Raw genomic sequence first — 17,124 nt, 5'->3', positions numbered from 1 at the left:
ACCCATCTCAGTGCTGGACGGGCAGAGACAAGAGGATCCCAGAGCTCATGGGATCCTCACTAGCAAGCTAGTCTGGTTGAATCGTGAGTTCCAGGTTCAGTGACAGGTCTTGTCCTAAAAAAAGTAAGTATGGTGCTTTGAATAATAATGCCCCCCATAGGCTCATATATTTGAATGTGTAGCCACCAGAGAATAGCACAATTTCAAAATATTAAAAGGATTAGGAGGTGTGGCCTTGTTGGAGGAAGTGTGTCACTAGGGGTGGGCTTTCAAAAGGTTTCAAAAGCCCACACAAACTGCATTCTCTCTCTCTCTCTCTCTCTCTCTCTCTCTCTCTTCTTGCTTCTGCCATGTTCTGATCGTTTCCATCTACCAATTTCTCTGGCTGCTTGTTTATAGATGCTGCTGCTAATGGTGTGTAGGTTAGTGGCCGTGGGGCTCTGTCCTTGGCCCACTACCAGAATTCTTCTCACTGCTCTCCATTAGCCTCCTTAACTCTGATGGCCTCAGCTAACAACTGTATAGCGATCATTTCAAAATCTGTAGCTCCAGATCAAACTTTTCTTTTTAAAACTTGTATGTATGTATGTGTGTGTGTGTGTGTGTGTGTGTGCGCGCGAGTGTGTGCACATACACAGGTGCTTGTGTGTCATGGTGCTCCTGTGTATATCAGAATACAACTCTCAGGAGACTGTTCTCTTCTCCACAGTGGGTTCCAGGATCAAACCCAGGTCCTCAGCTTGTATGGCAAGTGTTTTAACCCACCAGCCTCTCCACTTTATCTTTTGAGGCACGGTCTCCCATTGAACCTAAACCTCATTATATCAGCTAGACTGGCTGGCCAGCAAGCCCCAGGGATTCGGGATGCCTTCAGTTCCCCTGTTACAGATGCCTACCGCCTTGCCAGGCTTTTAAATGGTGGCTGGGGATCTGAATGGAGAGCTTTGTGCTTCATGCTCCTTCAGCAAGCACTTTACCCATGGAGCCATCTCCCCAGCCCCTGAATCTCTTTTGACTTTCAGACTCACATAGTCTGAAGTTCACTTAAACATCCCACAATGCCCTTACTCAGCAAGCTAAAATGTAATTCACTGTATCCCTCCCAAATCCATTTCCTTCCTGTTCTTCCCTCGCTGAATCCACCACCATCCATCTTGTTGCTCAAAGCCAGAGATATTCTTGCTGACTCTTCCCTCACCCATCAATTTTGGCTAATTGATCACAGGCCCAGGCTCTTTCTCAACATCCTTGCACATCTGTAACTGTTGTCTTAACCAGCCTCGCTGCCAAGGCTGTAACCCAGCATTTAAGAGTCAGCAGAGGAAGGGGACTGCCAGCGTGGGTGTTGGAGGTGATAGTGGATGAATGTAGGTGGATGTCAAGTTAAGGGAATATTACACACACACACACACACACACACACACACACACACACACACGAGAATTTCCCCTCCTTCCAATCCTTTCCCCACACTGTTACCAGAGAGAACTATACAAAAAGAAAAGTCTAGTTGTTTTCTCCTTGCCTAATGCCATTGGATGACAACAATATGCTACTAAAGATGTCACAATGGGGTTCTTTATTTTGTATGAAAATAAATAAATAAATAAATAAATCTCCTTGATGGGTCCCATACAAAGAAGCACAACACAGCAGGCCTTTCATGCAGTGGCTTCTACTTCCTGGAGTTTCATCTTTAACTGCCTCTAATTCCGTGAATAACAAATTCAGATTTTACTGTTTAGCTTCAGTTCTGGGGTACCTTCATGGCTGCTTCTGGCTAGGGAGTTCATTTCTGCCCCTACTTTAGACTAGTGTTTTGTTTCCATAGACACCTCCCCCCCCAATTTTTGTATTTATTAATGTTCTGCTAACAAATTTCCAAAGTCTTTGCAGTAAAGAATATAATTTTTAATGATATTTGTTGCAGCAGGATACCAAGACAGAGACAACTTTGGGGACATGAGAAGAGATAGGAGGCCTTGATCCAGAGTCTGATTGAAACCTCTCACTGGCTGAAAATCAAAAATTCCAACACAATGAAGATTTGCTTAGAGCCTTTATCCTTATCCAACTGTATACCTAAAATTCTCCAGAAATGTCACCAGGAAGCTCACTTACAGTAAAAGGATATATCCCAACCGTGTTGAAAAGCCCTAGTGGCACCTGGTCTTATCTCATCAAATTGTAATACTATTCAAGCATACCTATAGAGCCACTTTATAACCTCAATTGTCAAACAAACAAATAAATCAGGAATGAATATAGAGCAGGGAAGATCTTTCAGAAACTCAGTAATCAATGAAAATCCCATTCAGCTGAATGGTGGTGGTGCACGCCTTTAATCCCAGCACTTGGGAAGCAGAGGCAGGTGGATCTCCGTGTCCAAGGCTAGCCTGAGCTACAGAGTAAGTTCCAAGATAGCCAGGCTTACATACCAAAACCTTGTCTCAAATGCATGTATGTGTGTGCATGCAAGGAGCTGGTTTCACCCAAGAGGTAGGCCCTAAAAGATGGGAACTAACTGTACTGCTATGTCTCCAGTCACACCGCCTCTGACAGTTGTGATGCCCTTGGCTGTGAGGACACTTATAACCTTACAGACACTTACATCTTACAGTTCTACAAGCAGCTTGCTTTTGTTGACTATTTCTCTTACGCCTAGGCACAGGAACCCTACCAGGAGTCCTCCTGTCTTTGGGCTCATTCGACCATCTGCTCTCAGTCTGTGCTCTTAACCCCACAGGCCAGTAGGCCTAAATCTGAACTTCCATCTCCCAGACTCCTCCTCATCTGCTCATCTCCCTGCAGAGAGTCTATCCCAAGTAGTTGCTGGACATGATGAAGCTGCTCCTCTTCCTCTCCAGGTCAACTTCTCCCATTCTCGTCGATTCTGATATAATTCTGCTGGTCAATAAAGGTCAGCAATCAACCGTGCTTGCCCACCCGCCCCTTCCCTCTTCATGCCCTGGTCACCAAACCCTCACTGAGCCTTTCTTACTCTTCTACATCCCCTTACACTTCTGCCATGGCTACTGTACTTTAGGTTTTGGAGGTCCTTAACCTCCCTGCCGCTCAGAGTTGATCCACCGCTGCATCGCTGTGGATAATGCCAGAAACTCATCTAGACTTGATCCTGGACGTACCAAACCCGACCCCCAGCCAGTCATCTCCTCACTGGGTTTGACAAGCACCAGGCTAGTGCACACCCAGCAATTTCCAACTGGGATCCCTGCTTCTAGTCTCTTCTTCCTCATAAAACTTTTATTGCCCACACATGTTATTCCCCTCCCCCAACTCTACCCCCCAGCTAGAAGCTTGCTGTCAAGCCTGGTGACCCAAGTTCAATTCCCGTGACCTATATAGTGGCAGGACAGAACCAACTCCCGTAAGCTGTCCTGACCTGCATCTCTGTGCCATGGCATGTGTGTATTCCCCCACCACACACAAAACGAATAAATCAGATGCAATAAAAATATTGAACACACAAGGCAACCCTTACTTCTTTGCATTGCCACAGGACCAGGTCTTACTTTTTATCAGAAATTTAAAGTTTTTTAGTTTTATTTTATGTGTATGAATGTATTGCCTGCATGTTTTTTGACCGTGTACCACCTGCATACAGTGCCCATGGACACCAGAAGAGGGCAGAAGATCCTGGAGTTACAGGTGGTTCTCAGCTACCATATGGGTCCTGGGAACCAAACCCAGGTCCTCTGTAGGAGCAACCAGTGCTCTTAACTACTGAGCCTTCCACGATACCAGACCCTTACTAGCCTTTCTTTAAAGCAATGTAATAGTGTCAGGATGTCTCCTCATCTCATTTTGCTGTAAGGGTAGGAACTATAGCCTCTGTGTCTTTATCCTTCTGGACATTCCCGGGTCTGCTGTGTGAGTTACTCAAGCCTCAAAATCCATCTCTAATTCCTCAAGCAGTCCACGATCCCCCTTAGCACCTTGCTCATCTTCACACAGTGACCTGAGGCTAGACCCAGTCTAGTTGCCAGTATCATCATGTTAACTTCTCTTGTCAGATTCTTGCACACCCCTGTCCCACTGGTCATTCTTTCCACATGGCAGGCAAAACTCCACTTCTGAATCAGTCAAAGCGTCTGCTGCCCTCCATTCCTCTCCGGGAACTGGTAAGTACTGCCATTTTAAACCAGAAGGGTGGTGATGCCCACGAGGTAGCTTCATGCTTATGAGCACTGACCGCTCTTGTAGAAGACTCCCAACCCCTACCCTGCAGCTCACAGCCATCTATAATCCCAGGTTGTTGTGAGACAGAGTCTCACACTATTGTCTAGGCAGTCTAGAATTCACTACAAAGGCCAGACTGGCCTTGAATTCACAATAATCCTTTTGTGTCAGTCTCCAGGGCATTGGGATTAAAGGTGTAAACCACCTCACCCGGTTCCCTCCTCTGTTATTGGCATAGTTGTCTGTCTGCAGATGCTTCTGCTGTGGGCAGGCCAGGTAGCATGACTCTTAAAGTACTCACCCTGACATTGTGAGGATGAAGCCCTCCAGGATGCTGAGACATGTACTGGGCCAGGTCGGTATGCTAAACAAACCAGCAGAGAAAGAAGGGACAGAAGTCAGTGAGGAAGTACAACAAAAATATGGATATTTTAGAGTAAAGTGTAAAAGGAAGATAGCCAGGTTCTGCTGATATCTCATTGTTAAGATCAAATATACTATCTTTCTAGTTGGCTGCTGGTGCAGGGAACCTGTTTCTTGGCAGAGACGCCCATTTGAGTGACTGGCATACAGCACACAGCAAAGCAAATTTTCTCTTTCCAAGCGTCCTTGAAGGCATGTCAAATACACTTACCTCAGGATTTCTTTCTCTTCGTTTGAATCTTTTTTTTTTTTTCCTTTCCAAAATACAAGTTGAGTTACTCTTTAGTAAGCTTATATCTGGTCTTTAAATATCTTGTGTTGTATATTTATTCGTTAAGTCAAAGAAACAGTTCAGGCTCTATTAGCAATGAAAATAGCCTTTAAAAAGCGCCACGTTTTCTGAGAAAGCAAATGCACAATCCTAGTTTGCTGCTGGTGGCGAGGGGGACAGGACAGGCAAAATCCAGGTAAAGAGGTCCAACTGACTGCCTGCGAGAGCGGCCAGGGCACACTTAGCACATCAGTGATCCATCATACCTTCCACCCCGTAATGAAAGTTTTATCATGCCATAAAATATTAACAGATTCATTATACAAGCACCAGGCTCCCCCCCCCCCCCCCCTGGCTCCCCGCCGTGTGCTCTAAGAGTCTGGAGAACTCACCATGTATTCAAATACGAATGTCAGAGTCTCTTTGGTGTGAACAATGTCATGCAAGAGGACAATATTGGCGTGCTTCAAGCCCTTCAGGAGAGACGCTAGAAAGATTTAAACAAGATATTACATCAATCACTGAGAGTGACTGTGGCTCTTTGAACCTATTAACCAATGTTTATATATATTTTTAACATTTCAAATCAAATAGTCATAGGATTTTACTCCTGGGAATGAATCTTTTCTGGAAGAATATTTGAAATGACAACAGACCTTTATTATTTTAAAAATGGTGACCCACTGCATTTCCACAACTGCCCTCTCTGACCAGCTTGATGGTTGCCAACACCACTTCCATCCACCTAATCCATTTCCTCAGAGCCCTCTGGGCACTTTGTGAAGCTCTCCTCTGAGATTCTCACCATCCCAGATTCAGAGCTATAGAAACATGGGATCAGAGATACACAGACCATTAGAGGAGCAGGAAAATGGCTGATTCACCCCGTAGAGCAGGAGTTTGTAACAAGTGGCCAGGCTCTAAAATGTCAAGTCCAGCCAGGGGCCAAGGAAGCTAATGGACAATGTCTGTGGGAGGCAGGACAGGAGCGTGGGATCCACAGTAACCTGTGCAGCAGGAAGGACTTCTTGATGGAATATTGCAATCCTCCTCTATGGAAACCAAGCTTGAAAGGGAACTCTGAGCTTGGGAAGCCTTGGAGTGTAGTAGCGCTGACAGCAGTCTCTTGCCTACTACTTACAGGTCATTGTTAGGCTTCTAGAAGTAGCTACTTATTTATTTACTTGTTGGTGCTGGGGATTCAGCTTAAGGCTTCTTACCAGTGACCTGCCCCCATTGTTACCCCATAAAAGCATCCAATTAAAGGGGAAGAGATTGCCACAAAAGGCCAAGGAAGGCTGTCTTTGGGAGTTCCAGAGAGATGGAATAAACATGACTTGAGAAGGATGAAAACAAAACAGGCTTAAAGAGATGAAAAGTCTCAGCATGAAGACTATAGTGTCCTTAGAGCTAAGGCAATGTCTGGTACACAATGGATCACGCCTCTAATGCCAGTGATCACAGGACTGAGGCTGGATGGTCTCTGCAAATTCAAGGGCAGCTTGGGTTACACAGTGAGACCCTGTCCCAGAAACAAACAAACAAAAGACTTAAAAGAATGGAACTGTATAAAACTCAAATCACAAACATCAATGTACGTGTATATTTAGGACATAAAAGTAGAAGCAGGAATATAAAGGGGAAGAACTCCGAAGGGAGCGAAAAGGAGGACCAGACAGAGTACAGGAGCGGAGGACACATCACATATTCTCTCTCTCTCTCTCTCTCTCTCTCTCTCTCTCTCTCTCTCTCAGAGGGAAGAGTTAAACGCATGGAGGGCTGGGGAGATGGCTCAGTGGGTAAAGTGCTTGCCACACAAGTATGTGGACTGACTCAGATAACCAGCACCGCAGAAAAACCAGGTTGGAGCAGCAGCCCACCTAAAACCCAGGAGGAGGGCAAACGGGATCTCTGGAGCAAGCCACCTACACAGACTAGCTGACTCAGCTAACATGGGGTCAGTGAGAGACTCTGCCTCCCTAAATAACGTAGGTGTGATCAAGGAGGGCAGCTCAACTTCAGGCCACTTGTGGAACCAAGAGCACACGTGAACACGCACCGCATAGCACACACATAACAAATACGTGTATGTATGTATGCATGCATGCGTATGTATGTTTTTATGTGTGTTCCATGTGGTATGTGTACATGTGTGTTGAAACCCATTATTTTGTCCTCTAACTAAAAACAATAATTAAGCCAGGCATGATAGCTCACGCCTTTAATCCCAGCACTCAGGAGGCAGAGGCAGACGGATTTCTGAGGCCAGCCTGGTCTACAAAGTGAGTTCCAGGACAGCCAGGGCTATACAGAGAAACCCTGTCTCGGAAAACAAAACAAAACAAAACAAATAATAATTAATTTAAAAAAAAAAAGAAAGAAAAATAGCGTACACAAAAGAAAAAAATCCTGACAATCCAGGTTCTGACTCTGTGCCTACATTTCTACCTGATGGCTCTTCTGCCCCTCTCCTTCCTACTATAGAGCTCTACAAGGTTAAGAACAAACACACTCCAAGTTGTGGAGGTGGCTCAGTGGGTCCCTGCTTATCCTACAAGCATGAGTGCTTGAGGTTGGATCCAAAGAACTCCAGTAAAGCTGGCTGTGGCAGTGCTATAATCCCAGCAGTGGGGAGGATAAGGCAAAGGCTTGTGGGACAGTCTAGCAATCAGTATGCCCCAGGTTCAGTGAAAGGCCCTGGGTCAACAAATAAGGTAGAGAAGCCACTGAGGAAAACACCTGCCCCCAACCTCTGGCCTCCACACACCTAATCACACTTGTACAAGCACAAGTGTGTGCACATACATGCAGCTCTGCCATCTGGAAACACACCTATTCCCTCAGGAACCTGACCTGTTGTGCTTGTTATTGGTTTTGCTTCCTGATGGTCAATCTCCCCTCTAGTTGGAACTCCATTACTGTCCTCAGAAAGCCAACACTTCTTAGTCCATTCCTTTCTAGTTGCACTACCCTGCCTTTACCCAAGAGCTGCCATGTGACCTAGAAGTGTACAAGGACAGCCCTCCTCCGCTGGCTGGCCCCATTAGGAGAGAGCTGCTTTCCTTTCCACTGTGTGGGATTTTCCTTGGAGCTGCTGAGCCAGATTACCAACACCTGCCGACAACATCCTGGGCATAAAAGGAAGACAGAGCTGAGCTGGGGTGTAGCTCAGTGATAGAACACTTGCCTCGTATGCAGGAGGCCAGGGGTTCTGTCCTCAGCACCACATAGACACACAGACACACACAGAGAAACATACACACATGGACATACATGCTCCTATCACACACACATACACACTCTCTGGCACACACAGACACACATACACACATACTTTATTTCACACACACACACGAAACATTAAGACAGAGAAACCAGTTTGGCTTACCAGATGTCTTAGTCGTGGCATTGACAATGCTGTGCAAACCTGTGGTTGTTAAAATAGCCACTACTCTTAGTCCTTTTTAAAAGTCCCAGCACTCAAGAGGCAAAGACAGATCTTGTGAATTGGAGGCTAGCCTGGTCTACATAGTAAGTTCCAGGACAGCCAGAGCTAGTCAGAAAGACCTGGTCTCAAAAAACCAAGTCAGTTTGGGGCGAGCCACTCTCCCATTTGAAGGAGTTCTGCTGTGCCAGCAAGTCTACTGTGCTCTTCTGAGCTGTGCCCACAGAGTCCTTATGGACAAAAATGTATTATTTCACTTTTAACTGTGAGTTAAAATTTCACTTTTAACTGTGAGTTAATTTCTAAGAATGAAGACCAGTTTCACTGCACCTGTTTAATGTCTCTGGGCCCAGCCTGACATCTACACATGCATAGAGTGCCTGTCTTTTGGATGCCACACCACCACCTCAGCCAGCCCCTTCACCAAGAGTGAGCTCTTCCTTTATCAAGCATCTTTACTGAGGGTCTTAGGGAGAGCTGCCTGTGAGACACACTCTCTCTCAGTGAGCTTTGGAGAATTTCCCACCCTATGGAGAGAGAGGCCGTCTTTCCTGACTTCATTTCACAGGGTTCTTATGAGTTGACTCAGACCCAATTCCTAAAACCTTTGGTGAATGGCAAACGTTACCAAGATGCAAATGACAGTTAATACCACACACCAGTTTCCCGCCCTCCTTTCACTCATGCCTATAAAAACCCCACTCCCAGTCATAAAATCTTATTTTTGGTACGTTTCTGCTAGAGTTTTCAATACCTCCCAGATTTATAGCAATGACTTCTGACCATCAGTTGAGAACATGTGCATTTTTATGTATGAATCATCTCATCATAACTTTCTGTTTCTCTACACGCACGTGTATACCAGACAAAGCATCCACAGGCGTAGCTCAGTGCCTACCTGGTCTGCCCAGGGCCTTGGCTTTGATCCTTAACACTACACACAAAATCACATCCTCCTCCAAAGGAAATGCAAAAACAAATTGCTAAGAATATTAAAATAGTTTAACTAATTAGTTTACTATTTACGTATTTATTTCAAGACCAGATCTCTCTGCAACCCTGGTTGTCCTGGAACTCAAACGTGGAGACCAGGCTGGCCTCAGACTTGTAGTGATTCTCCTGCCTCGGTCTCCAAGTTTTTGGATTGCAGATACCTGCTAACATACCCGGTTTTAATTTCATTTTTAAAGTAATTTTGTTCTTACATAACTGTATTACTAAAACTCCTCCGGCTTACTTTAAAAGTTACGGTGGCACATTTTATCAGTCGAAATGCTAAGACACTCAAAGAACACGTACAAGGGCGAAACAGACTGCTGACAACCACGGGCTTCAGTCTTTTGTCGTTTTCTCAATAATATGGTTTTGCAGGAAAGGGGAAAGTACCCTCTGCTCATTTCTGTTGTGAACTTATTTGTATCAACAGTCTAATCTTCAGTTCGCCATACATTTGCAGAAGTGAGCTAGAGCGATTTGTACCTTTTACGCCTTTTATGTAGTTTAGAGCTCATGCAAACAGCAGTCCCTCTCAGCTTCCCTCTTATACCCTCCACCCACCCACCTGAAAATCTACTGTCAATTCTGCAAAACACATCAGAGCCCCCCCCACACACACCTTTTTTCTGGGTGGTTGACCACTGTCCTGGGCTGGGCCATGCTGGTATCTAGCAAAAGCACCCCAAGTAGTCTCCTCATTTCTCTGTCCTGCTGACTCTTCCTTCTGGAACAGTCTGAAACTGTGATTCTTTCCAGTAAAAATCAAAGCAAATCTCTTCTGATTCCCCCACAGTGAGCTCTCATCTCACTCAATGAAACCCCAAGGCCTGAAGATGGTCAACTCCCTTCCCTGCTCTATGCCCTTCCCTAGCTCTCACCTCCTCCCATTCTCTCCCCCTTGCTCTGGCCACAATGGCCTCTTAACTGTTCCTCAAACACTTTCATTTTCAAACATACCCCCTCATCCCTGCCCCTCGCTACCCCTCCCCCTGTACTGTGACTGTCATTTCCTCCACCCACAATTCTTTTCTCCCCTGTTTTCATGCTTTCTCCCTCACCTTTAGGACTCTGCTCAAACTGTTCACCTAACTGATGGGCTTCCCTGTCCACTCATTGCAGATGAAATGACAGCTTTCTGCCTCACACATCCCAGTGATCCTCTATTCCTCACCTCTGTTTACTCCCCTCCATCATACTGATCAGTGCCTGCCACCAAACAGATAAATACTTATACACACACACACACACACACATCTGTGCTGGTTGTCGCTCTCCCCTTTGCTCCATGGAGAGCAGCCACTCTTGCCTTTTCTGCTCATTGGATCCTAGGTACTTATTAGGACAGGGCCGGGAATGTTAATATCAGTTTTGTGCTCATGTCTTCCACAGCATCATTCACATGTGTTGAGTCAGTAGTAGTGTTTCTGTTGGAGACGCTTTGGCTCCTTGGTCCTCTTAGGTACCTTCCCCACCTAGATCACAAACTGTTCTATCTCCTGCTCATGTTTACCATTGCTTTGCCAACGCCTAAGGATACTGAAAATCTATATGGAAATGGAATTTTACCTAGTAAATAGGGGATTTGCATAAAAAGCAGGTAATGGTTTAAGTCTTTAGCTCATGGAATTACTGGTACCTAGTTGGGTCCACACACCAGAGGGTCTAATGTGCCCTAGCATCCAGGTATGTATAAGAAGGAAACTCAGGGAGAAAAGGCCTTTCTTTCTTCTACTTTTGAGGTCACCAGGGAAGGATACGGGATCTGATCTGAAGATTAAGGTTACAAAAGTCAACTGGGAAAGAGGAAAGATATGAAAACCAGCATGAGGATTCTGGGAAGGTTGTTTTCACATTCACACCTACCAAGTAATATGGATGTGGTGACTCATGCTTATAATCCCAGCACCTCCGAGATGTATCTAGGTAGGAAGAGTGGGAGTTCAAGGTCATCCTCAGCTGTGCAGCAAGGTCAAGGCCAGTCTAGGCTACATGAGACCTTGTCTCAAAAGAAGCCAAACAAATGTCCTGCATGTCAGAGTACTTACTTTTGTTTTCTTCAAAGAAAAGACATAGAGATAAATTGGGGGTGTAGATGAGTCACAATAGGGTTACATGTTCAGATCAACCTAGAGCCTTGAGGGTGTCTTCCACTGAGCTGTATCCTGTTCCTAAAATAAGGTGACTACGAGGATAGTAACAGTGACAACAGCTAGCACTCCTAGGCTATTTAAGATACCAGCCAGGCCAGGCGTGGTGGCGCACGCCTTTAATCCCAGCACTCGGGAGGCAGAGGCAGGTGGATTTCTGAGTTCGAGGCCAGCCTGGTCTACAAAGTGAGTGCCAGGACAGCCAGGGCTACACAGAGAAACCCTGTCTCGAAAAAAACAAAAAAACAAAACAAAAAAAAAAAAAAGATACCAGCCATTGCTGTAAGAATTTCATGTACATTCATTTGGTTTAATCATAAAAACACCAGAAAATAAAGAAAGATGATAAAACATTCCAAAGCAAAATGGTCAGTGTTGATCTTTAGTCAACATAAAAGATAGCTAATATATTTAGCTATAATATAATGTACTTTAATTTGTTAATATATTAAATATTATTAAATGTGACATTTAATATTAGTTATACTTATGTAATTAATGAAATATTAACTAATATATTAAAACATATCACATTTAGATATAATATGTGAGATATTTAATAATTCAGGGAAATATCTCGCAATGTCATACAATATTTAACTTATTGGTTTTATCTTTTTCATTATGATCTGCAGAATGATTTTTTAGGAAAATTGATTTTTGCCAGCACAGTGGTTCATGGTATTTTGATGTTACTCTATACTGTTCTACTTAATTTAGCAAAAGATGTGAGACATAATAGTCACAGATAAAGCAAGTCTGTCTCCCAAAGTCCTAGAGTATATCTGTATATCCTGGTAACCCTGGTAACTGAAGCTTTCTCAAGTGTATAGGCTGCTTAAAGACACAGATTGACCCACCCCACCTCCTGACTTTGCATTTCCAGCACCAACCCAAGCCTGGCATGTGGGGCTCAATAAATGTGAATCAATAAAGACTAGGCCACTTCTAATGAGTCTATGCAGGAGTCAATAATGGAGTCCATCCCAACTCCATTAGACACTGAACAACAAAAGATGTACAATTCCGTATGTTACAGTTTCTCTGGCTGAAGAGTCACAAAGCAAGATAGGGAGTCAAGTTATGAATCCCAAGAAACAGTATGACCTGGAGAAATGCTTGGTAAAGGCAAATGAGTAGTTCTGATTTCTTTGGAAGTTAAACCCCCATCACATTGTGTCCTCTGGTGTGACAGTGATGTCCCTTGGGGGGGGGGTGCGTATCCAACCACTTCATGCTGAAACTTGAAGCCCGATCCAAAGAAAGGAATCCATAACTGGTACTATAAACCCCAGCAGAAGTCTGTGGCTCAGGTCCTAGGAGGAAAGCTACTGTTGTTTTGCTAAGTGAACACAACATGCCTGTTAAATTGCCTTTGAATATTTCTATGTCCATAGATTAATAGTGGTGGCAGCTTTGATCAGAGACACTTCTCTTTTTGTGCGTTTGCTGGGCAATAGTTACTGAAGAGACTTATAACTGGTCAAAGTGCTAAGAATAAATGCCTACCTGAATGTTCATCCTTAAATAAAACATCTGCATTATCCTCTCAAAGGCCCAGAGAACATGAAAGAATGGAAATACTGTAAAAGCTGGAAGTGTTGTGGAACGGTATCTTCAGGGGATGACACAGCCGTTGCCATGAAACTCTCAGTCACTATGACAGCCTGCAAGACACTGGGCCTACCAACATCCCATTGTGGAGGAGAGGAGCTCACAAGTCCCCATACCTCCCTGAGGAACTACAAGTAATTAACAGTTCCTAAGGGACAAAGGCATCTGTTCCCTGCTATAGCCACTGCTAATTTGTTCATATTCCTGTAAGTGACCTTAATTAACTCATTTGTTCACTTCCCACAAAATGACAGAAAGTGGAGGTAGTAGAGAAATACTGATGGGGTGAATATGATCAAAATAGATACAAGAACAAAACTGTGACCATAATAATAATAATAATACATAATAAAATTAATAATTATGTACAGTCGATATGTGCTAATATAACTCTTTAAAGGCCGGTGAGATAGCTCGGTGGACAACGGTGCTTGCCACACAAGTCTGGTGAGTTCTATCCCTAGACTCCACTGGCAAAGAGAATTGACTGTACATGGTTGTCTTCTGACCTCCACATAGGCAAGGTGGCACAGCTTATGTCTGTGTGCATATGCGTGCACACACAGACATACACACATACATTAATAATAATAACAACAATAATGATCATAATTTTAAATTTAAAAATATCCCTCTCATATGCCGTTACCCTGGGGTTATTTCTCATAGGGCTGTAAGTATGAGCTGAATATGTTATATTCTTGATGTGATCAGACTCCTGTCAGCCGGGCCTGCCCTCTTCCATCTGTGCTAATAGCTGACTTGAGATATTAATCAGACTCTTTGTTGATCTTATTAGATGACCCCAGCAAGGTTCCTGAACCTCTTTTTAGTGAATTTTCTCACAAATGGATTAGGAGTAATTACTTTACAGTGATCCTAAAAGGACTTCAGAGGCAACTGTTTCTCATTTAAATGCCACCATTAAGGGTTCTGTAGGATGAGCGTTTGAGTTATTGAGCACGGTCAGGCGCACACACACACACACACACACACACACACACACACACACGATCACACTTTTTTCTGGAGAGTTACTTCTGAGTTTGCCCCCATTTTTACACAGAGAGCACCAGAGAGCGGCTTTCTAGTTCCCACTTTTACTCTTGCTGAAGGAGATGCTTAAACATTGCAAGCCTGTGCAGTTTTATGTTGCAGAGCAGGGAGAATTTAAATATAACAGACTTGAGTCATACCCAAACACGCTGACTAGATTTGTGACCTCAGACAAGTCACTCAGCCTCTCTGAGGCTCGGGCCCCTTCATTTCTACAACACCACCACTTCGTACTTCCAGGGGTTGGTATAAAGGGTTAACAGAGACTGTGGTGCGGGGAGGCCTGTCATATGCCCGACTCTCTTAAGGAAACAAAGTAGACAAGATGAAGGTCCTAGGTTCAAACCAAAAGCTGGCTGTTTTTTAAGAAATTTATTTAAGGTCCATTCCTAGAATGTCAATATAGAATTCAATGAAACTAAGGTACATTCATATAAAATCCATAAAAAAATCAACTTACTCAAAATATTTTCTCCCAGTTGTAAAAATAAACATTTGAAATGTGATTCTGAATCAATAATAAAGGACTCTCTTAAATTGCTACAAAAATCTCTGATCTTTTTATCTTTTTTTTACTTTTCCATTTTGCCTTGTTTGATATAGGGATTCACCATGTAGCGCTGGTTTGCCTAGAAGTGGCTATGCAGACTATGCTGGCCTTGAACTTGGAGTGATCCTCCTGCCTCTGCCTCCTGAGTGCTGAGATGACAAGTTTGTATCATCATATCCAGCTCTTTCATCTTTTAATTAGCAAAAGGATGAGGATACCAATAGCCTGGGCCTGTAATTCCACCTACCTCAGGAGACCAAGGCAGGAAGGTTGTGAGATCAAACACAGCCTGGGCTACAAGTGAGTTCAAGGCCAGCCTGGACAACTCAGTGGGACCCTGTCTCAAAATAAAAAATGCAAAAGAGGGCCAAGCAAATAGCCTGTGTTTGGCCTTGGCTTTGACCCTCAGTATCAGGGAGAAACAGGGATCTGTGTGCTGTTGCATACCTAGTAGTCAGCAGAGTGTCTGGCCATCTCAGACACCCAGCACACATTGCAGTGTGAATGCACACAAAGTTCTGAGTGTTGGCTTGAATCAGATATTGTTTGAAAGTTTGGCCATACGACATCATTCCTCTAGAGGTGTTCAAGGGTGCATGAATGCTCGCTCCGTAAGAGTTTCCCGTAATGTTGTTGCTCAGACTTTTGTTAATTTCGTGATATGATAGGTAAAGATCATGTGAAAACAAACATGCATTCTACCTGGAGAGACTGTCCAAATAGCAGAATCTCACTCTCTAAGCTCTAGGCTGCCACACCCTCAGAGCAAGCAGATTTCTCAGGGAAAAAATTCCTGCTTCAAGGCTGTCTTACTCTGAGTTTCCCTGCACATGGCTTTTGGTTGCCTTTTCAGCTAATGACCCTGGATTTTAACTAATGAACTCCAGCTGTTCTTATCTTGCTTCCCAGCCCTTCCCATTTAACCTCCAACTCTCTGGTCTCCTGGGCATCCAGATCTTAACCAGGGAAAAATGAGCCCGTGCCAAAGTTCTTACTGAGGCCTTGCTTTCAAGGCTGCAAGCTTTTTACCCAGGAGGAAAAAGAAGCAGTCATTGTTGGAAACTGGAAGTCAAACCACCTCCGATGTGTCAAAATCCTTTTGTGGTTTTTTTCATATCATACAAGCAAAGCTTTCAATAAGGGCCAGTCCCATAAAACAAACCGAGGAAGTCCACATAGGAATGCTAACTGTAATTGTGAACACCTGTGTGAGAGGCAGCGCTCAGCGGACACGAAATGCGAGAATGGCCGTGCATATAGAACAACACACACCCGGGGGCTTTGAGTCGGCCGAGAACATCTGTTAGCAAAACCTGCTGCAAAACACGTTTCACTGTAACTGCCAGATGCGGAGTTGGAGAACTTAGCTCTGGGGAAAATAGCAGCAAAGCCCAGTGCAAGCCGTCAATGAACTCAGGCTCACAAAAGCTGATGCCCAGGGAATAAGGGGAGCCAGCACCCAGAGAGCCTCCTCTAGTCTGGTGACGGGCGGGCATGTGTGTGTGTGTGTGTTCAGAAATACTCTTTTGCCTATCCACACATCTGTCTCATTTGGACCACTAATAAGTATACTAGTGAGTACAGCTTCCATCTTGTTTAAATGCTTAAAACCATGTGTTCCCCTAGATTGCACCTGATCCCACCAGGACGAGTCCCCACTTACACTGATAGCCTTTGGCCTTTCGATTTAAATGTAAAATGTTTCCCAGGGGCTTCCGAGACTTTTGAAAATGGCATCAAATTGAATTATAAACTCATTTTCAGAATTGTTTTGTAAAGCCTGCTTGGATAACCCAGTCTTCTAAGTTCAGTCTAAAACCTGCCTCCATTAGCCACAGCAAGTCTGACTCATTCTGTTTGCAACAGCCTCTATACACTTAATATCTGGACTGTCTGCTCTGTTAAGGCTGAAAACACAGAATGAAGAATGGGGCGTTCTCTGCTCATTTCTCAAACATTCAGCACTATCCTTTTGCATATATTATATACGCAGTAAAGAAGGGAAGATAAATAACTAAGACGAATAAAGTAAGGCTGAGGAAGAGTCATATCTTTGAGAGTTTTTTTTTCAGAAACGAATAATAATCCCATCATTCAAACGGCTCTCGTGGGGTGGGGATTTAGCTCAGTTGCTAAGAGTGCTTGCCTAGTGTTGTGGTTTGAAAGAGAAGTGTACCGCATAGGCACTGGCATTTGAATATTTGGTTTCCAGTGGGTGTAATTATTTGGGGACAGAGCAGTTTTGCTGGAGAAACTCTCTCGCTGCAGGCTCAGTTTTAAGAGCGCACAGCATCGCTCACTTCCGGTTTGTGCACGTGGTTGAAGGTGCCATCTTTTAGCTTCCTGTTCCTGCTGCCTTTGCTGCTCTGCCTGTCCCAACCCCCTGCTGCGATGGACTCTTATCCCTTTGGAACTGTGGACC

General features: G+C 44.2%; 1 protein-coding gene across 3 annotated transcripts in view; it reads right to left on the bottom strand.

The window, feature by feature from the left end:
- Cdk15 (cyclin dependent kinase 15) overlaps nucleotides 1–17,124 on the bottom strand; it is an 88,473-nt gene that overhangs the window by 59,418 nt on the left and 11,931 nt on the right. For all 3 annotated transcript variants that reach the window (XM_021169327.3, XM_085838600.1, XM_021169401.3), the window contains exons 5-6: nucleotides 5,287–5,381; nucleotides 4,502–4,564 (exon numbers count right to left, since the gene is read on the bottom strand). In XM_021169327.3, coding sequence (XP_021024986.1) covers nucleotides 4,502–4,564; nucleotides 5,287–5,381 — 158 coding nt within the window. The remainder of the gene's footprint in view (nucleotides 1–4,501; nucleotides 4,565–5,286; nucleotides 5,382–17,124) is intronic.

This window comes from Mus caroli, unplaced genomic scaffold (genome assembly GCF_978045245.1).
Source record: "Mus caroli unplaced genomic scaffold, Mus_caroli_1 scaffold_1, whole genome shotgun sequence".
NCBI classification, from domain to species: domain Eukaryota; kingdom Metazoa; phylum Chordata; class Mammalia; order Rodentia; family Muridae; genus Mus; species Mus caroli.
This window is presented reverse-complemented; position numbering and strand designations above follow the sequence as displayed.